The sequence below is a fragment of the Phascolarctos cinereus genome, unplaced genomic scaffold (genome assembly GCF_003287225.1).
Source record: "Phascolarctos cinereus isolate Bilbo 61053 unplaced genomic scaffold, phaCin_HiC Scaffold_726;HRSCAF=1367, whole genome shotgun sequence".
Classification (NCBI taxonomy): domain Eukaryota; kingdom Metazoa; phylum Chordata; class Mammalia; order Diprotodontia; family Phascolarctidae; genus Phascolarctos; species Phascolarctos cinereus.
The window spans coordinates 65538504-65560196 of NW_027556098.1; the positions used below are offsets into that span (position 1 = coordinate 65538504).

The 21693-nt window shown below is 37.7% G+C and overlaps 1 protein-coding gene across 1 annotated transcript in view; it reads left to right on the forward strand.

Annotated features, from left to right (window-relative positions):
• CFAP47 (cilia and flagella associated protein 47) overlaps positions 1-21693 on the forward strand; it is an 890592-nt gene that overhangs the window by 150634 nt on the left and 718265 nt on the right. Inside the window, 1 exon segment of the mRNA XM_078146130.1 lies at positions 20522-20717. Coding sequence (XP_078002256.1) covers positions 20522-20717 — 196 coding nt within the window.

Consider the following 21693-nt stretch of genomic DNA (forward strand, 5'->3'; position numbering starts at 1 on the left):
TTTTGATGATTACCACTTTGCAGTATAGTTTGAGATTCGGCACAGTTAGACTGCCTTTCTCCACTCCCCACCCCTCCTCTCATTGATTCTGTTGATATTATTGATCTTTTGTTGCTTCAGAGGAATTTTGTTATTTTTTTTCTAACCATAAAATAATTCTTTGGTAGTTTGATTGGTTTGGCACTGAGCAAGTAAATTAATTTAGATAGAATTGTCATTTTATCATATTGGCTCAGCCTACTCATGAGTGATTAATCTTTCTCCAATTATTTAGCTCTTTGTCTTTATTTGTGTGGAGTGTTTTATAATCGTGTGAATAAAATTCCTTTGTGTGTCTTGGCAGGTAGGCTCTCAAATATTTTATACTATCTGTAGTTATTTTAGATGAAATATCTATCTCTTCTTACTGGGGTTTGTTGGTAATATATAGAAATATAGATTTTTGTAGGTTTATTTTATATCCTGTAACTTTGCTGAAGCTATTAATTGTTTGGATTAATTATTTAGTTGATTTTCTGGGGTTCTCTAAGTTTTCTATCACGTTACCTGTAAAAAGTGAGGGGGTTTTTTTGTTGCTTTTGCTTAGTCCTTCAATTTCTTTTTCTTTTTTCATTGCTGTAGCTAGAAATTCTAGCACTTTATTGAATAATAATGGTGTTAATGGACAACCTTGTTTCACTCCTGATATTTTTGGAGAGGCTTCTGTTTTATCCCCATTACAGATGTTTGCTCTTGGTTTTGGATAGATACTACTTAACACTTTAAGAAAAGAATCGTGCTGGGTTTTTTTTTGTTCAATTTTGTACCAATATTCATAGGGGGTATTGATCTATAGTTTTCTTTGTTTTTGTTCTTCTTTGTTTAGTCATGAAAACTGCATTTGTGCAATAGATAGAATTTGGTTGAACTCCTTCTTTACCTGTTTTTTAAAATAATTTATCTTGTATTAGAATTAATTGTTTTCTAAATGTTTGGGAGAATTCACTTGTAAATCCCATCTGGTCCTGAGTTTTTCCGTTAGGGAGCTTATTTATGGCTTGTTCAATTTCTTTTTCCAAGATAGGGTTATTTAAGTATTCTATTTCCTTTTTTTTGGTCTGTATAGTTTATATTTTTATAGATATTCATCCTTTCATTTAGGATGTATTTTGAATGTAATGAAGGCAAGCTTATTTAAGTTTTGCTTCTTCCCCTTTCTACTACCCCAAATTTAATAGAAGCATTTATTATGTATCTATGTACGCAGCTAGGTGTCGCAGTGGCTAGAATGCCAGGCCTGGAGTCAAGAGTATTTATCTTCATGAGTTCAAATCTGATCTCAGACACATAATAGCTATGTGACCCTGGGCAAGTCACTTAAGCCTGCTTTCCTCAGTTTCCTCATTGTCAAATGAGCTGGAGAAGAAAATGGCAAATCATTCTATTATCTTTGTCCAGAAAACCCCAAAGTGGGGTCACAAAGAGTAGGACATGACTGAAAAATGACTTGAACAAACACATGTTCCGACACTGGGCTATTTGCTTGGCATAAAAGGAAAAAATAAAATCCCACTTGACATTAAAGAACTCACATTCTGTGGAAGGGAGGGAAACAGAATGATCCAAAAGAAAAAGGTCTGCATTTAGAGTCGAAGGACCTTGGTTAGAATTCTCCCTTTCATGCTTGTTACTTGTGTGACTTTGGGCTGTACCCTTCTGGGCTAAATACAAGCTAATGTGAGAAGATGTTGGAACAGTGATGAAAAACTCTGTGTAGAGGTGGCACTTAAACTAAATCTTGGATGAAGATAAGGATTCCAAGAGGTGGAAGTGAAAGCCCAGGAGGAAAAGCTTTTGTTAAGGCATATTAAGGATGGAATGTAGGGTCTTAGGAGCAGCTACTACACCTTTTTGGCTGGAAAATAGATAGTGTGAAATGGACTAATACATAATGTGTGTAATATTGCCCCTTCCCTGTGGAATATGCTTTGCTGCTATTCTACTGGACTGCAAGAGAACTTTGGGGACTGGCTTCCAGCCAGGTATGACTTACACACTCAGAGGCTGTTGAGCCAGAAGAGCTGATATGGGGTGGCACAAATGGTAGAAGAAGAGGCAGTTTACAGCTGGAGGCCTTCTTTATTGGAGCTGTAATGTCATTGACAGGTAGAAAAGTACAACTGTTCCCTATAATTGCTGTAGGGCTGCAACTAGCTAGGTACATGCCAGGGTTCCTGATTGCCTTTTTGTCTCTTGTGTATTTCCTTCCTTTAGCATCAACCTTTTGAATGGTGAAAAGTCTAGAGAGAATGTAGTGGTGGCAGCTGGAATCTTTCCTTTCACTGGTGCATGAGGAGCAAGAGGGAGAGAATGCTCATGCAGCAGCAGATGCCAAGGGAGAAATAGGTATCAGAGAGAGAGTCCACTGGGGGAAAAAATTGATCTTGGATATTTGATCACCCTTGCCCTGTGCAGATGAAAATACCAAAAGGCACAATTATCAGTATTATATAGCTGTATTATTTTTTTTGATGAGCCCTAACCATTAGCCTATCATCTAAATATAGTAGAGGTAGTAAATTAATTTTGTTCTTATTATTCTCTAAAACATTGATTCCAAGTAGGGATAATTTATCTGTCCTCTACCTTATTCAAGCTTATGCTTTGAGTGCCTTTCAATTTTACCCCTTTTGGGTGAATATAGAGCCCCAAGTAAGAGAAGTAGCTGGAGTAAGGGTTTGATGAGCCAATAAAGATAAGACTGGGATGCCTAACTACTGACAAGTCAGGTCTCCTCAGAGCTGAATGGGAGCACACTAAAGTCACTAGATAAAGGACAGGAAATGGTGCAGGTCACCAGCCCTGAGGTCTTGGCTAAGTTGTTTCCTCTAGACTTGTAAATCCTGGTGAAGAATGGAAATATAAGTTTGATCCAGACTGTGGAGCCCTTAAATGCTAGGCTGAGAAGTTTATATTTTATCCTAGAAGCAATATGGAGCCATTGAAGATTTGTGAGCAGGGATGTGAAATGAGTAGATCTGTGCCTTAGTTACTGGTTATATGATGGGTGGATAGGAGAAGGGAGAGGGACTGAGAGATTGAAAACAGGAGATGAGTTTGGAGGTTGGGATAATCCAGGTGGTTGATTGTGGGCCTGACCCAAAAGATTATCAGAGTAATGAGAGAGAAGGAAATAGAAAGGAGAAGTGTGGCAGTGGAATGGAGAAGATTTGGTAACTCAAGATATTTGGAGGCTGGGAAGAAAAAGATGTTTCAAATCTGAGTGACTGGAAGGATGATGTTTTTATTGACATAAAACAGGGGAATTTGGAGATATTTCCTTCATCTGATCCTAGGTCATTTTGCTAAATCAGGTATCTTGGATATGTGCTCTTCATCCAGTTTTCTTCTTGAGCACTGTATAGTCAAGAACATTTTATAGTAGAATTTGATTTACTACAGCTTCTCAAAAACAGTGATGCCTTTAGGTTTGAGAATGCTTCAAGTATTCAGTGTTTATTTGCTTTTGTAGCATATTTACTTCAGTTGTGAATAGATGTTCTTTACCTTGTTGGGTAATTGCTTATATGAAATTATTTAGTCATGAAGTATAAAATTTATAACTTTGTGAACATCGTTTGTCATCAAAATGTTAAGAACAAGATTTGGTTGAAAACATTCCAAGCCATTCTGTCTTTTTAGTATACAGCTTGCAACCTCAGCCATAACTTCCTCATGCTGCTGAACCCATAGCTAGAGAGTTCTTGCATCTATGAGTGTCATGCAGTTATATTTTTAGGAGAGAGTTTAATGGAACAATATATTTATGTTTCTTTGTACCATCAGGGAAGTTAGTAGCTTTGGTCAAAGTGCTTTGCTGGGAGTGTTTTGAGAATATCTTTATCACTAATATTTTGTTGTGTCTTTTTGGAGAATCTCTTAAATTCATTTGCATTCCTATAAAATGAGTAGACTTGTACAGAAGTTTGCATGATTAGTTAATTTTTCATCTGGTTGGATAGAAGTTAAAAAAATGCGGGAATCTCTAGATTTCCTTGATACCTTTTAGGTTTGTCTTTTAGACAGGTATAGCTGAACACCAAACTATTTTTCATTCTGTCTAAATGGTTGATTAAACTTCTAATTCAGATATTTTCAGTCTAAGAATGTACTTGGCTTCTGCAGAGGAAGGATCTGTAATTTCATATCTATAATTTCTTATCAGTGTGGGTGACTTCCTCCAGTCATGCAGATTAATCTAATGTACACAAAGTACCCAAGGCTGCTAAGTGTGACAGGCAGGAAGCTCTGTACTCTATCCACTATATCACACTGTTTCTGCTTGGTTTCAATATCACTTGGTAAAATTCCTTTAGGGATGAACTCTTCAGTGCTTAGGTTTTAATAGAAAGGTATAGGAAATGACCAAATGAGATAACTTGTAGATAGGGAGTAAAACAATGTTTATTGAGGGGGCATTTAGGAGCAGGTGCCAACTAGCAGTATTATCAGCATCGAGGACCGGTTTTTCTGCTAGATCTGGACCAGCAGTGAAGTACAAAAAATTTGGGAGTGGGAGGAGAGGACTTGGTGGAGCCCTAGAAAAAACTGACCAGAATATGTTTTGGCAGTCAGAACCACTGAGCGATTTAAAGTCTCTCCTCCTCTTCCCTCAATCCCTTTATTGGAGAGGTTTTTAGACCCTTTAGGAGGATTAGGGTGGTAAATACTGATGTATAGCTGTATTTATAGTTCACCACCCCCCACCTGCCCACATCACAGGCCCCCCCGCCCCCAGTTAGTATATTTCCCATAGATTTGAGGAATGCAAGCAAACCTATGATCCTGGCCTTAGGGATTTATTATTGCTACAAAATTAAATTCTCCCTAACTGACCTTGTACAAGGCATCTACAGAAAGAGGTTGAAGTAGGCATAAAGTCAGGTCAAGCAGTACATGAATTTCCTGTCTTTGGTGGGAAAGTCAGGAGCAAATTAGCTGACTCTTGATAAGCAAATTCAGAAGAAGAGCAGAACTTAAGGAAATAGTATATTTGCCACAAAGGTAATACATAAAATCAGTGCAGGATTTAGACCTTTTGTGGCAATTCACAGACTGAAAATGCAAGTGCAACTTTCCATAAAACCAGTGTGAGAGCCACATGGAAGTAGGTTTGTAGCTTTTGATATGTTGTTCATATTATTTGGAATTAAAAAGAATTATTGATTTTTTTAAACTATTATAGGAAAAGTTGACAGTTACAATTAAAGCAAAAAATTAAGATTATCAGCAATGTGGCTTTTCTTTCCATTGATGCAGGTCACAACCTTGTGAGGTTTGTGGATTGCTGTGGCCAAAAAGTTTATTACTTAGTAGGAAACCTTCTGGTGATGAACTTCTCTGCATTTGAATAGGGCTGGATGAGAGATTCATGCTCCATTGGATGACAGATATATGGTCCAAGACTAGGCCCATACTCAAGACCTTTTCAGCTTGCTAAGACTTGATCACAGCTTGTATACATTTGGAAGAACCCTTGAGAATCCAGAGTTATCTGCTGGCCACGATAAGGCATTAGATTAGGACTTTGGTGGAAGATTTACAGTGATATACACATTACTTAGGATAAGCTATAATTTTGATGTGATTTCATTTTGTGAGAGCAATGGTCATGTGTTGGTACTTCTACTGACATAAGATTGACTCAGAATGTCTAACTTTAACCAGATGAAATTAGATTGACCTGATTTGTCCTACCTTTAAGTTAGCAATCTGTTAATTGAATGCTGGATCTTGTGCCACATACGTGTATTTCTGTGCTATTTTTTAATGGAGTTTTAAATTTTGTGGTTTTAAAGAATGAGCATTACTCCAAAGAGACCTACAAAAGTTTTACCTCTTATAGAATACATTTCAATGACTATTAGAGATATTATAACAGCTGTTGTTATGGGGAATTGAACCATTTTAAGGATCGTTCAAGTACACAAGAAGTTACAATCTGTTTTACAGAAGCAGAAAGGAAAGTACAATTGAAAATGAAAAATAATGCCAAGAGCTGATAAACAATTCTGAAGAATACATTAATTATTGGAAAAAATCAAAGGCCTTCAGAGGGACATGGTAGCTGGAGAGGCTGCTATTGATTCTCTATGGTACAGCATGAGCATCATGAATTTAGAAGAACTAAAGATTAGCTTTTTTTTAAAAAGCTGCTAACTTGACTATAATCACAACTAGACTTAGCACTTTGGATGGGTATAGAACATATAATATTCTGTCCTACATGGTTGATGAGCAGTTTTGCTGAACTGACTTTTATTCTTTGTAGTTTTCTGGGATAAGGATGGAGGAGGGATTTTTTCATCATGTTAATTTTGACCCATCCTTTTAGCCTATCTATGGCAATCAATCAATTAATATCTATCTTAATATTTCTACTTAGTATCATTGTTCCATCTTGGGCCCTTTTCAGATATTTGTGGGAGATTGTGTAGGTGAGTTGGGCTCCTCTACCACTTTTCATGTCACCATCTTAACTGGAACTGTGAGATGACTTGTATGTATTCACAGTCTTCACCCTGTAATAGCGTGGCACAAAGGTCAATGGCTCTGGGAGGCTCTTAACTATTCTTCCTCTGGTCTGGGTGAGGTCTGGGTAGATGATAGTATAGTGAGAGCAGTGGAAAAGAAAAAAAGGTTCTGGCTGGGCCTTTGGTCAGCCTAGACTGCTTTCTCTAGATTGGGTGGGGTCAGGGAAGCAGAAGAGAGAATACTAGTTCTTGTTCAGCCTTGCTGCTAGCCCCTTTAGCCTGGAGGGGAAGGAGAAGAGGGCACTTTGGGGTGAGGGGATATCAGCCACTCTCCTCATCCAGTTTAGGTGGGAGGCAGTAGAATAAGGTACTAAGTCTTGGTCAGCCTGACCCTGGGGTTCTCTGAGATGGAGGTGGGGGAGCAGGAAGACTACCATTTATCAGATACTGTGCTAGGTACTGGGGCATAAAACAAAGATAATCTACCAAAAAAAAAAAAAGAACTTATATTCTATCAAGGAATTGTAGATGGAAATGTACACAGAAAAGCATATGTAAAATAAACATAAAATGATTGGGAGAGGAAGTTGGGGGGGTGGAATTCAGGAAAGGCCTGATGGAAAAGGAACTAGAGACTCATGAAGAGGAAGAGGCGAAGAAAGTGCATTCCAGTCATGGATATAAGTAATGGAGCATGCTGTATGAGGAACAGCCAAGTCAGTCTAGTTGTACCACAGAGTGTATGAAGTAGACTAATGTATAAGAAAGCTGGAAAGAAAGGTTGGTGCTGGTTTCTGAAGGTCTTTAAATGCCCAACAGAGCCATTTTTGTTTGACCTTAGAGGTAACAGGAAATCACAGAAGTTCACTGAGAAGAGTAATGGTATGATCTGACCTGTTACTTTGGGAAGATCCCTTTGGAGGTTCTGTGGAGCATGGACTAGAGTGTAAAAATATTTGAGGAACATAGACCAATTAGGAGGCTACTGCTTGGGATAGTCCAAGTGAGAAGTGATTAGGAAAAGAGCTAAGGGGGTGGTCCTATGAGTAGAAAAAAAGGGACATATATGAGATAAGTTGTGAATTAAGTAAACTTGCAATTGATTGGGTTGTATCAATGAAAGAGAATAAGAAATCAAGAATAACTCTGAAATTGAAAATCTAGGTCATTGAAATGATGGTGGTGAGCTTGACTGAAATAAGAAATTTGAAGGAGGGTAGGATTTGATGGGTGGGGGAGCATAATGAGCTCTATTTTGAACTCTGAGATACTTGTGGGACATATGATTAGAAACATCTCATTGGTACTTGATCTCAAGGCAGGGACTAGGGCTAGTTATATAGATCTGGGAATCATCTGTATGGAGATCATAATTAAATTCAGGGGAGCAGTTGAAGTCACTGAAAGAGTGTAAAGTAGGGGTCAGGATGCCATAGTTCCATGGAAAGCCAAATCTGTCAGCCACCTATTTTTGTACAGCCCACAAGCTAAGAATGGTTTTTACATTTTTAAATGTAATAAAAAATTATTTTAAAATGTAAACACCACAGCTTAGCTGGGGGCTGTACCAAAACAGGAGGCAGACTTGTCTTAGGGGAAATAGTTTGCCAGCCTTTAATGTAGAGAGATAAGAAAAGGGCTGGCTTGGAAACAGAGACCCTGACAGTTAGAGGGCGTGGCAAATTGTTTTGAATTTTTATTTTGTCAACCAATGCATTAGCTTTCCCAACTTTGTGACATCTGTAAATTTGATAATCATGCATTCTGTCTTGTTTTAGAATTTAATCATATCCTTTACAAAAATTAAGCTATACTACATTTATCATTTTGACACTGTGCTTTAGGAAGAGATTGAATTGGTCTAAGGGGAGTATTTGTTAAATCATGTGAATCTTTATACTTAGGATAGTATATATAAATTTCAATTTTATTTTTGTAGATTATAATTTTTTATAATTTTAAGGTGTTATATCCTGACTTTTTCCAGTTGTCAGGCCCCCTTTTCAGTGCACCATGAATATTTTTCCCAAACTAAAATGGAAAAAACCCAACAACACAAAGCCTAAAATCTCAATATTCGATCACCTCTACGTACTTAAGGTTTTCTCTCAGAAGATTAGGAGATAGGTAAAAGAAAACCTAAAAAGGAGAGAGTCAAAGTGAGTTAAAAAATGGGATGAACAAGAAGAGAAAGAGTAGTCAGGCTATTAGATAAATGAGTTTTAAGAAGTAAGGAACTTTTGCAGGTAAAATTTTGCAAGAGGATCAAAATTTGAGAAACAGATTTTATAGCTACTTATGAAACACTCCTTCTTCTACTTCTTACCCTACTACTCATCCCAAAGAAGGCATGGTGAGGCCAAGGCTGACCAAGGCTTAGCACCTTTTCTACTTCCTGCCTCCCACTCAGATTAGAGGAAGAGGGGGTGTTGGTGTTCAGTTGTGTCAAGCTCTTTATCATCCTTTTTGGATTTTTTTTTTGGGCAAATTTACAGATTTTCCATTTCCTTCTCCAGCTCATTTTTAAGGTGACAAACTGAGGCAAACAGGGTTAAGTGACTTGCCCAAGGTCACACAGCTAGTAAGTATCTGAGGCTGGATTTGAACTCATGGAAATGAGTCTTCCTGTTTCCAAGCCCAGTGCTCTATCCACTGTGCCACCTAGCTATCTAAAGGCAGAAGGGGTGGGGCTGCCCAAAACCTGGTTTACCTTCTTCTGCTTCTTGCCTCACTCTCCTCCCTCCTCAGCTTGGCCTCCCCCAGACTAGAGCTAACAGCAGGACTGACTAAGGCCCAGACAGACCCTTTTTCTTTTCCATTGCTCCTACAACACTATCTAGCCCCTACCTAGACCAGAGGAACAGTTAAGAGCTCCCAGGGCAACTGGCCTTTGCCATCATATCACTACCCAGGGGAGACCGTGAGTGATGTAATTCATCTCAAAATTCTGGTCTAAATGGTGACATTAAAGGTTGTAGAGGAGCCTAGCACTCTACACAAACTACAACAAATAAGTGAAAAGGGCTCAAGATGGAACAATGATATTAAGTAGTAGTATTAAGATATGTGCTTATTGATTCATTAGTATGGACAAACTGGAAGGGTGGGGTCAAAATTAAAATGATGAAATTTCATTAAACTTTTTTTATTTTTTTGGTTTTTACATTACTTACATTTCCAAAAATAATCCTTCCTCCATCCCTACCCCCAAAAGTAACAAAGAATAAAATCAATTCAGCAAAAATGCTCAATACAAAAAAAGAATTAAAAAATTTAAAAATTTAAAAAAATTTAAAAAATGCTCAACACATCATAGTATATATAATGTTCCATACCTAGCTGCATCCTCTTCTGCAAAAAAGGAGGGAGATGTGTTTTTGCCTCTTTTCCTCATGGACAAGATGGATCATTGTAGTTATATAATTCTTAGATTCGTTTAAAATTTATTATTTTTCTTTCTGTATATACTCTTGTATATATACATTGCTTTCCAGTGTTCATTGCAGTTATTTTCAAAATGAGAATTCCATAATGCCTGTTGAGATGGGATATAACATCCAGCACAAATCCTCATATGCAGCTTAAGAATACGAAAACATAAATATATTTGTTGGTGGCTGCAGTTCAGTACTCTAGGGACTGAGCCTCTGAAGACTTTTAAAGGGAAACTACAAAGCTGTCAATGTAGTTAGGCCAATTTTATTTGTTTTCTTTGGACCAGACCTATGACTTCATTAATATGGAGTATTCTCAGTGAGGAAATTCCTCCTACCAAGGAAGACTGGCAACTGTTATGAAACTTATATGCTTAGAGAGTTGCCTGGAAATACTGAGAAAAATGAATTGGGATTTGGGGAGGGCTGGAAGTAGGGAGACCTGTTAACTTGTGATGAGAATGGAAATAAATGAAGAAGGAAGGTAGATGAGAGCTTGTACCTGATTTTAATGTGTTGTCTTTACAAGCTTGTAGTCCATATCCACATAAATATTTGAAAGATCGTTTTCATATTATTTTCATTTGCAAGGAGCACTGTAATGGGTTATTCTTTATAGATTTTCTTAGTTGTGAAACAATATTAATAGTTATCTTTATTTTTCAAGTGAAATGAATTGAGGCATAGTCACTCATAGCACTCAATTTTTACAAAATTGGCTACAATCAGGACTTAGAATTTATAGACTTTCCAAGCTTGCTATATAGTCCTTTGGGCCATGCAATCTCTCAAAAGTTGTCCACTAGTATCACAAAATATTATTTAGCTTGATATCTTTGTGTTTTCTTTATGTTGGCATTGAATGATCATATTGGTTCAATGTGGGAAACTATAGATTGCAGAGCTGTGCTTGAAGAATAGATTGCCTTCCCTCCCTCCCTCCCTCCCTCCCTCCTTCCTTCCTTCCTTCCTTCCTTCCTTCCTTCCTTCCTTCCTTCCTTCCTTCCTTCCTTCCTTTCTTCCTTCCTCCCCTCCATCCCTCTTTCCTTCTTTCCTTCTTCCCTTTTTCCTTCCTACATGTATCATAAATTTTAGACAAATCTCTTCCTTCCTCGTTTCCTTCATAAATTTTAGATAAATTCTTTCCTTCCTTTCTTCTTTCCTTCTTCCTTCCTTCCTACATGTAGCATAAATTTTAGATAAATTCCTTCCTTCCTTCCTTCCTCTTCCTTCCTTTCTTCCTCCCTCCCTCCCTCCCTCCCTCCCTTCCTTCCTTCCTTCCTTCCTTCCTTCCTTCCTTCCTTCCTTCCTTCCTTCCTTCCTTCCTTCCTTCCTTCCTTCCACTATTCTATTATTAGGATACTATTGAGAACATGGATTCCTCTGAGAAACTATGGAAACCATGGGTTCTTCTAGTTGGATGGCTGTTTTTCCATGTAAATGTATACATCTAAGAAAAATGGTGGGATTTCATGTCTGTATGGAAGCTTTAAAGCCCCATCAAAGAGTACGAGGTCTAGTTAAGGGCTGAAACAAATGAGATGGAGAAGACAACAGGATGAGTGGTTGTCTGCTCATGCATTCATCATTGTGTTTTTTAATGCATACAGGTCCCTGCAAGAATCATTTTGTATTCTAGGCCAGGCCTAGCTCATTCATGCTTAGGATGTGAATATGATAAGGCATTTGTGAACCATAAAATACAATAAAAATTCCTTACTTAGAATGAACTTAAAAAGGTTGCCATCCCCAAAGTTGGGGGTGGGGGAAGGAAACAAACAGCTATATAAACTCAGATGAAACACTATCCCCTCCTCTTCTGTATCCACATCAGCAATCATTGGGAAGTCAGAAAGGAATCACTTCAAGGTAACAGGAATTCTGCCAAATCCCTGGACTCCCCATAATTGATGCCTTTTATGCTTCAGGTGTCAAAGCAGCAGGTGAATGGCCTCTCTGCCCCCGTAAGTTATCAGCACAGCCTGTGTAAAATTGGTCCCACTTTTACTATATTTAAACTTGGAGTGCCTCCTGACCGCCTCTCTTAATGGAGACAGAGTGGCAAATGAAGCTGTAACAATTGTGCTTATAATAAAGTATCTAAATTTATCTTTGTTCTAGCAGAAGTGGTGAGAGCTAACTACCTCTAAATTAATGCATTCGTTTTCAGTGCTAAATAGAATATTCTCTACAAAGTTGTCTAGTTAACCGTGTAATTTAGAATTTGCTTTACTCTAAGTGGCTCATTGTGTACCTTTTTAGGATCTTTCCGTGGTGCATCATCTACATGGAGCATAAATTTTAGACAAATTCCAAAGGAATGTTCAAAAAAAGGCTATGGCTTCTGTGCATTTTTGCATAGGTTCGAAAACAACAACAACAAACAACTTATCATACTCTCCCTATAATCCCTGTGTTGGCAGAATAATGCAAATATCACTTTATTCACTTAAATTTAAAGCCATGCTAGTGTATCCATATTTATTGTAGTAACTTTTTTTTTTTTGCTTTTTGGCTAGGCAATGTGGTTAAGTGACTTGCTCAGGGTCACACAACTCATAAGTGTCAAGTGTCTGGGGTCAGATTTGAACTCAGGTCCTCCTGACTCCAAGGCTGGAGCTCTATCTACTGCACCACTATTGTAGTAACTTTGACTCCTCCAAGAACGTCTGTATAACATAGTTGACTTTTTATTAAATTTCTTAATGTGGTTGAGATTGAATTAACTCCTGGAGGAAAATTACTTATTAAAATAATAATTTAGAAATTAATAGTTTGAGATAGCAGAAAGACTACTGGACATTGATCAGAATATTAAATCAGATTCCTGGTCCTACCACTTCCTACTAGTGTGAATTGGAGCAAGTCCCTGAACTCTCTGATCCTCAGTTTCTTCACTGGTAAAACTGTGTGAATGGCAACTGCACCATATTCTTCGTGAGACTATTGTGGGGATCAAATGAAGGAAAAAGAAATGCTTGTTAAGCCAGGAAGAGTCAAATAAGTGGGAGGCATCGTTAATTCTGAGCCCATAAAGACTATGTCTTACCTAGCCTTAGTATCTCCCTCAACTCTTTTTAAATGAGGGAATAAGGAAAAGGAACATGAAAGAGACATCATCTGAATTGAGTCTCTTGAAGACTTTAACAAGACATAATAAGAAAGAGAGTGTGATCTAGGTATGAGGGAGAGGCTGCACGAATTCATGAAAGTGAGACTACACAATGAAACATTGTCCTGGAGTGTACATGGAGAATAGTGTAAAATGAGATGGGAAAGTAGGTTAGGAAAGTAGTCATATTCTAGAAGACCTTACATGTAAGGCTAAGGAATTTTGTTTTTTATCTCAGGTATTATAGAGACCATTGAATGTTTTTGGCTAGGAGATGAACATGATCAGATCTGTGCCTTAGGAAAGTTATTGTGACAGTAGTGTGGAGTGTGGATTGGAAAAGGAGACTAGACACCAGTTAGGAGATCATTACAATAGTATAGGTGAGAAAAATTACAATAGTAACAGTTATGTAATCCTTTGACGTTTTCAAAGTGCTGTGTATGTATTAGAGCCTGACAGTAGGTGACCACAAAGTGATTAGAGTTGAAAGGATAGATACTAGAGATATTATCAAGGTAGATGATACAACTTGTCAACTGTTGGAACATGGGAGGAGAAAAGCTTGGGTAGAATCAAAGCTGACTCTAAGGTGTTAAAATTGGTTGACTGAGAGGATGGTGCTTTCAATAGGAATAGGGAAGGTGGGAGGAGAGATAAATTTTATAGGTGTAATAATAGTACATAACAGACATCAGTTGTTGAGTCAGTCCACTAGCAGTTCTTAAGAATCTACTATATGCCAGACACCATGCTAAACATGGGGGATAAAAAGAAGACAAAACACAGTTCTTGCTCTCAAGGAGCTCATGGTCCAATGGGGCAGACAACATCAAGCCACTATGTACAAATAAGATTTATACAGGATAAATTGAGAGTACTAATTTTAAAGAGTGCTTGGAAAGACTTTATAGAAGGTGCTATTTTAGCTGAGGCTTGAAGAAAGCCAGAGAAGCCAGAAGGCAGAAAAGAGCATGGGGAAGAGTTACAGGCATGGGAGACTGCCAGTGAAAACACAGATTGAGAGAAAAAGGAGATTTTATGGATAACACAGCCCCAGGAACCCAGGAACAAAACCTTGTTATGACAGACTACTCAAGAAAACCAACCAGGAGAGTGAGACCAAAATCTGGTCCGAGGGCTACCTCTTTATTTGTCTTTCTTTTGGGGGACAGATTGTTGGTGTTACCACCTGAATTCCTGACAGCAGTTTACAGCTTGAAGGTGCATGCAGGGATAACACTTGTACAGATCATATTATCAGTTTTATTTTTGGGCCAGATAGTGAAGGGGATGTCTAATGACACCTCCTCGCAGACACAGCACCATTACCTGCTGTACTCTCTGTCTGCATGTCATAGAGAGAGAGAGAGTGACACCTTCTACATGTTTAGCATCAAAAAATCAGATGTTGTTGATATTGTGGATGATGCTTTCTTTGTCTTGGGTTTTGGCTTTGCCATCCTTTTTTTTGTGACTTTCAAAATAGCAGTTCTTTCTTGCTGTAAAACTATTAATGCCACCTTAATTACTGAAACATACAAACTACAGGAACTGAAACAGACCAAAAAAGGCTGAACATTGAACACCACAATGAGCCTCCCACAGGCAGATAATTAATTAAAGCTTATTTTAGTGTCTTTTAAAATAATCACAATATCCCCATCAGGCCGTTGCCATTCTTGATAGCATCACTGGGCTCAACCTCAAACATGATGGTCTGAATTGTCAAGGTCTTTACAAAGATCTGCCAGGATAGAAGCTTGTGGAATGCTACAGTTGGGGGAAATGAAATGGGTGATAAATCAGCAAAGGAGACAGAAAAGAAGTGGTTCAACTTGTAGGTAGAAAATAGTTCACAAAAACCTGGAGGTGGAGAGAGGACCCATGAGAAAAGAATCCATGGTCAGAGGAATGTTAGAATTTTTAATTAGGGAAATGTAACATTTGTGGAGATAGTCTTTTTATATTGCTTTGTGTGGCCAAAGGTGAAATGAAGGAATAGGTTATGGGATTTAAAGAGACTGAAGAATTGAAAGTTAAAGGATTTGGAGGTAGCCTCAACATGAAAGTCTCATGGCATAAGGGCAGCAGTTGAGGAAAAGAAGATGGTGAGCCAGGTGCTAACCTCCTTGAGAGAGGAGGGAGAATAATACTGTGGGGGATGATATATAAAAGTTACCACAATTTTTTTTTTGGTTGGGCAATGGGGGTTAAGTGACTTGCCCAGGGTCACACAGCTAGTAAGTGTTTATGTGTCTAAGGACAGATTTGAACTCAGGTCCTCCTGACTCCAGGGATGGTGCTCTATGCACTGCGCCACCTAGCTGCCCCCTCACAATTTATATTGGGTGGAAAATTTTGATTCTGTCAATTTCAAAGGAGGAAATTTGCTGAGTGATGGTAGTAAAGGTTAAGTCTGCATGAGACAGTGGAGAGCAAAAGTATTCTGACTTTTCCTCTAGGAACAGTGTGTCAGGAATGTGTATGAAAGTACAGCCAGGTAGAGAGCAGGACCAGGGATGTGGCATCTTGGGGGTGGAAGTGGGAGCCAGGTATTAATGAAGGTTAGCAGTTGGAATGAGTATGAGAGAAATTTTTTTTGTTAATTTTATATATGTGAGGTGAAATCTCAGAGTTTTATTTTCCATTTTAAAAATATTCATGTTTTGAAGTATTTTTCCATATGGTCACTGAGCATTTTAACTTTTTCTCAAAACTGTTCCTCTTTTGACCACTTTAATCTCAGTAAATTAAGAGCTAAAGTCATCTGCTGAGAGGGTAGGTTAGGGGTGGTGTAGGGTGGGGTGGATTTAGGGATTTGAGGAGATAAACATTTGGAATGGCTACTGGAGGATTGGGTCAATTCTGCCTTCCCCATCTCTTCTCTTCCCCCTACATGTTTCAGCTCAAATTCTTTAAGTAAAATTGACTTTTTGTTGGTTCTTTTGTGTACATCTTTTTGAGCTCTAGATTAAAGTGTCTCTATGCAAAAATATATTTCTGACTCTCCTCTACAAAACCATGTCCTCTCCCTTCTTTAAACAATAAGTGATAGCTCAAGGCTCAACTCTACCAGTAAATTGTGTTTTAATAGACTCATCTATTTGCCAGCCCAAAAGTATTATAATTGACCCCACTGTTACATCTCAAAATAACTATGTAAATTACAAAGTCAACTTTATATTTGCTTAACCTGTTTAGCATATTCATTGTAAGCTTCTTGAATGCTTCAGGTTGCAATCTATCCAAGTTTCTTTGTCCTTTGTGATAATTGCTTGTGTCCTCCTGTAAATTCAGATTTACTCAATAATCTTATGACCCATTAAGTATCTTAAAATTTTGTGGATGAAGCACTCAGCCTCTCTATCTGTTATCCATCGCATTATTTGCCCATCTCCTTTTCTGGACCATACTTTTTACTGTTCAATATATTGTGTGTTATTTCTTGCCTGTTAAGTTCCTGTTGGTACTATTTTGCAGGCTACTACACACCATGCTTCTTTCCCTTTCCCTCCCACTCCCAAGTTTTGCTTTTTCAGGCATAGTGATGTTCAATGATTTATAGGTGTAGAGGTTTGTTTCAGGAGAATATTAGTCTTAAAGATGCTTTTTTGTGTCAAAGAACAATTTAAGAGAATTTAAATAAATGCAGAATTTCCAAATCCCAATACTATATGCTATATTGTTGTTCAGTCATTCAGTTGTGTCTGACTGTTCCTGACCCCATGGACCACAGCACTCCAATGCTGTCCATGGGTTTTTCTTGGCAAAGATACTGGAATGGTTTGCCATTTCCTACTCCAATCATGTCCTATGTTACATGCCACCAAATGACTATCACTATATTACTGATCCTAAAGATGTTTAAAAACACTCTGAAACCTCATTGTATTTTGCAGGTAAAAAGCAGGTAGGTGGAGCAGTGGATAGAAAGCTGGATTTGGTATGAGGAAGACCTGAATTTGAATCTTATATCAGAAACTATGTCTGGGGTTAAGTCACTTGACCTCTATTTGCCTTAATATCCTCATCTGTAAAATGTGGATAATAATACCATCTGCTTCCCAGGATTGTTGTGAGAACGTATGAAATAATATATGTACAATGCCTTGCAAACTTTAAGGCATTATACAAATATTATCATCATCATCATGATCATTATTAGAGATGACTCTGTTTTCTTTTAGACTATGTCTATGGAGTGCAATTTTGGTAGGACCCACCAAACTGACCGAGTTTCAAATATGAGCCTCATGGTGACTAATTTTATTTTATTTTATTTCATTTCATTTTGTTGGAGAGAGACATCATTTATTTTATTTAGTATTTTATTTCCCCCCAATTACATGTAAAAAGAATTTTCAACATTTGTTTTTTTTAAATTGAGTTCCAAATTCTTCGCCTCCCTCCCTACCTCCCCTCTCATTGAGAAGGTAAGAAATTTGATATGGGTTATACATGTATGGTCCTGCAAAACATATTTTCATATTAGTCACATAAAAGAAAACATAGACCAAAATAAAAACCCAAGAAAAATAAAGAAAGTAAAAAAAAGTATGCTTCAATTTGTATTCAGACTCCATCAGTTCTTTCTCTGGGGATGGATAGCATTTTTCATCATCAGTCCTTCAGAGTTATCTTGGACTGCTGTATTGCTTGTATTGCTGAGAACTGCCTTGTTGAGAATAGCTAAGTCATTCACAGATGATCACTTTGCAGTTCTGCTGTTATGGTGTACAAGTCCTTCTGGTTCTACTCATTTCATTTGTATCAGTTCATGTGAGTCTTTCCAGGATTTTCTGAGAACATCTAGCTCATAATTTCTTATAGCATAATAGTATTCCATCACAGTCATATACCACAGTTTGTTTAGCCATTCCCCAGTTGATGGGCATCCCCTCATTTTCCAATTCTTTGCCTCTAGAAAAAAGCTGCTATAAATATTTTTGTACATATAGATCCTCTTCCTTTTTTTTTTAGTCTCTCTTGGGATACAGACCTAGTAGTGGTATTGCTTGGTCAAAGGCTATGCATTTATAGGCCTTTGGGCATAGTTCCAAATTGTTTAAATAATAGTTGAACCAGTTCACAATTCTAACAGTACATTAGTGTCTCAATTTTCTCATATTCCCTCCAACATTTGTCATTTTCCCTATTAGCCAATCTAATAGGTATGAAGTAGTGCCTAAGAATTGTTTTAATTTGCATTTCTCCAATCACTAGTGATTTAGAATATTTTTCCTGTCCCTATAGATAGCTTTGATTACTTCATCTGAAGATTGTTCATATTTTTTGATCATTTATCAATTAGGGGATGGCTTATATTTATACATTTGAGTCATTTTTCTCTATATATGAGAGATGAGGCCTTTATCAGAGAAATTTGCTTCAAAAATTATTTCACAGTTATGATTGCTAGCTATGTTCCCCCCATCCCATTTCCCTCACCACCATGTATTCTATTCTCTGTCTCTTTTCATCCTGTCCTTCCTCATAAGTGTTTTGCTTTTGGCTACCACCTCCCCAGTCTGCCCTCCCTTTTATGGCTACCACTTCCCCTTCTCTTTCCTGTGGGGAAGATAGATTTCTATACCCAATTGAGTGTGTATGTTATTCCCTCTTTGAGCCAATTCCAATGAAAGTAACATTCAAGCGTTCCCTCACCACCTCCCCCATGTCACTCTCCATTATAAAAGCTCTTTCTCGCTTCTTTTATGTGAGATAATTTATCCCATTCCACATCCCCCTTTCCTTTTCTCCCATTTTTTTGAGTTTTGTTTTATTGTTCCTTGATGTCTTATAGAGTTATTACTTGCTCAATTCTGATTTTTAAGGAATTATTTTCTTCAGTGAGCTTTTGTACTGCCTTTTCCATTTGGCCAATTCTCCTTTTTAAATGGTTAATTTTTATGCCTCTTACCATTTGCCCTACTCTGTTTTTCAAGGTATTATGTTCTTCAGTATTTTTTGTGCACTTCTTTACCAAGCTGTTGACTCCTTTTTTCATGATTTTCTTGCATCATTCTTACTTCTCTTCCCATTTTTTCCTCTACCTCTCTTGATTTTTAAAATCCTTTTTGAGCTCTTCCATGGACTGAGATCAATTCGTATTTTTCTCTAAGGCTTTGGATGTAGGAGTTTTGACTTTATTTTCTTCTTCTGAGTTTGCATTTTCACCTTCCTTGTCATCATAGTAATTTTTTTTTCCTGTTGTTTGCTCATTTTCCAGCCTATTTTCTTACTTTTGACTCTTTGGTAAAGTGTGACTCTGCTTCCAGGGTGGAGGGTACACTGACCCAGGTGTCAGGGGATTTATAAAGCTGTTTTCAGAGATACTTCTAGGGACCTGCAACTTTTCAGTTCTTTTAAGGTGGTATGATCTAAGGAGAGGTGTTTCCTGCTCTCTTGGCCTGTGCTCTGGTCTGTGAGGGACTGCAAGTACTCTTTCCTGCCATGGAACTGGGACAAGGGTTCTCTGCTCCACTGAGGTGACAAGCTCTGGTGTGCTAGTGCTCTCTTCACCCTGGGATTGTCTCCTAAGACTGAGACCCAGATCTGAGTATGGGCAAAGCAATGCAGTCCTGCCCCCAGTGTCACCAAAGAGATCCTTGTGATCTCCTTCTCATCCCTTACTGTCTGTGGGTTGAGAGCTCCAGAAGCAGCTACTGCCACTGTTGATTGAGTCACTCCCAAGGCCTGCTTCTGGTTTGCTGGGACCTGGTCTGCACTGGTGTAGCCTGTGCTGCAATGAACTCCACTCTCAACCCAATGTAATGAAGCTTGCCTGCCAACCTTCTAAGTAGTCTTGGGCTGGAAAATTTCACCCTATCCTTTTGTGGGTTCTGCCATACCAGAATTTATTTTAGGGCATTATTTAAAGGTGTTCAGAGGGATTTGGAAGAGAGCTCAGCCAAGTCTCTACCTTTTCTTTATGATCTTGGCTCCATATAGACCAATTTTAGTCAGAGCAAATCATTAGGACAGCTTAAATGCTTGATCCACAGCACTCCTGACCACTGTCTGAACCAAATTTAAAAATAATTTGAAAATATTTAACAAAATAAATAAAAATGCAATAAAACACAGATAATGTTAATATGTGGTTTACTAAATTAATATGTGGTACTCAGAATCTTTACATAAGGTTTAGTGTCCCTCTGCTCCCCGATTTCTATTTGTATACACCACTGAATTGCATGCACCAAAGAATTGCCATTTGCTTTAATGGCGGGAATACCCATCTGGAATAAATCACAGATCTTTGATTCCATTTATAAATCAAAATAATTATTAAGTGCTTACAATGTGCCTGGAATTTTATGTAGTTCTGAGAATACAAAGACTGTAGTTCATACTTTTGAAACAAATAACTTGCTCTAATTTGTTCTATGTTACTTTAAATGTGATTTTTTTCCCCCTCCAAATTAACTTGGGTGAATACTTGTTAATTTTTTCATCAGTGTGTCCTGGAACATATACTGCTGAAGTTCCTCTTCATCTGAAGGATGATCCTGTTTGCTACCGATTGTTAACACTAACAGGAATTGTGAGAGCACCCAAGTTAACTTTTGACCCTCCATTTGTGTTTTTGACTCCTGTTCCTTTGGGTGTGAAAACTGAGGTGAATATCAACATTATTCCCCAAAACTACTTCAGGTAAATATTTACTTGATATAAATTTCCTATGTAGGTTCCCTTCTTGTTCTGTCCTATTGATGTCTGTATGGCTCATTTCTGTAGTAGGGAACAATAACTAGCAAATTCATTAGTTGCATTTTTGTGTGGAAAATGCAAATACAAATGAAGTTGTAAAAAGCTGGTACACACAATTTAGTATATTATATTGTATGGAAACACTAGATATTCTTGAATTTCAGATGTGAAATCCAAGCTTTGTTAAATTCAAATATATGCATAAAAAGCAAATTGCTTTAAATACTAGGTAGTTATAATCAGTCCTGGGAAAAGTTCAATCAATTCAGTAAACATCTACTAATTACTTACTATGTGTCAGGCACTGTGCTAATCACTGGGAGCACAAATAAGAGAAAGAAAGATAACCCTTTCCATACAAGAATGTAATTCATAAAAGTTAAAAAGTAGTTTTATTTATACCCCCAAGCTAGAATAACTAAGCTGTTTGGAAATCAAACAGTACCTACAGAAGGGTAAGCTATAGTTTTAAGAGTTCAGGTCTATAGAGTACCTAGAATCTCTGGTACTCATTTCTCAGGGTACCTAGTGTATGAGTCTGAGTTAGGTGGTGGGGTGGGTTGGTGACTCAGAGACTATTATGTGATTACATGATTTCTTAAGGCTATAGGGGTCATCTCTAGTCATCCTGATCTATATCTTGCCAATGGACCCAGATGGCTCCGGAGGAGAAAGTGAGGCTGGTGACCTTGCTCCATCCTTCCTCACTTAACTCCAATTCATTTGCAAGCCATAGCTTCATCTTCCTGATGCCATGGTCTTCTTCGAGAATGAAGGACAAACAACAATAAACAAGGCTATAGTGGCAGTATTATTTCAACAGAATAAATATGTTGTTGATGATGGTAATAAAAAGGTAGCAACCTTTTCTAAAATAATTAGTGTATTAATTAGATATTTTTCTTTACTCATGTTGATT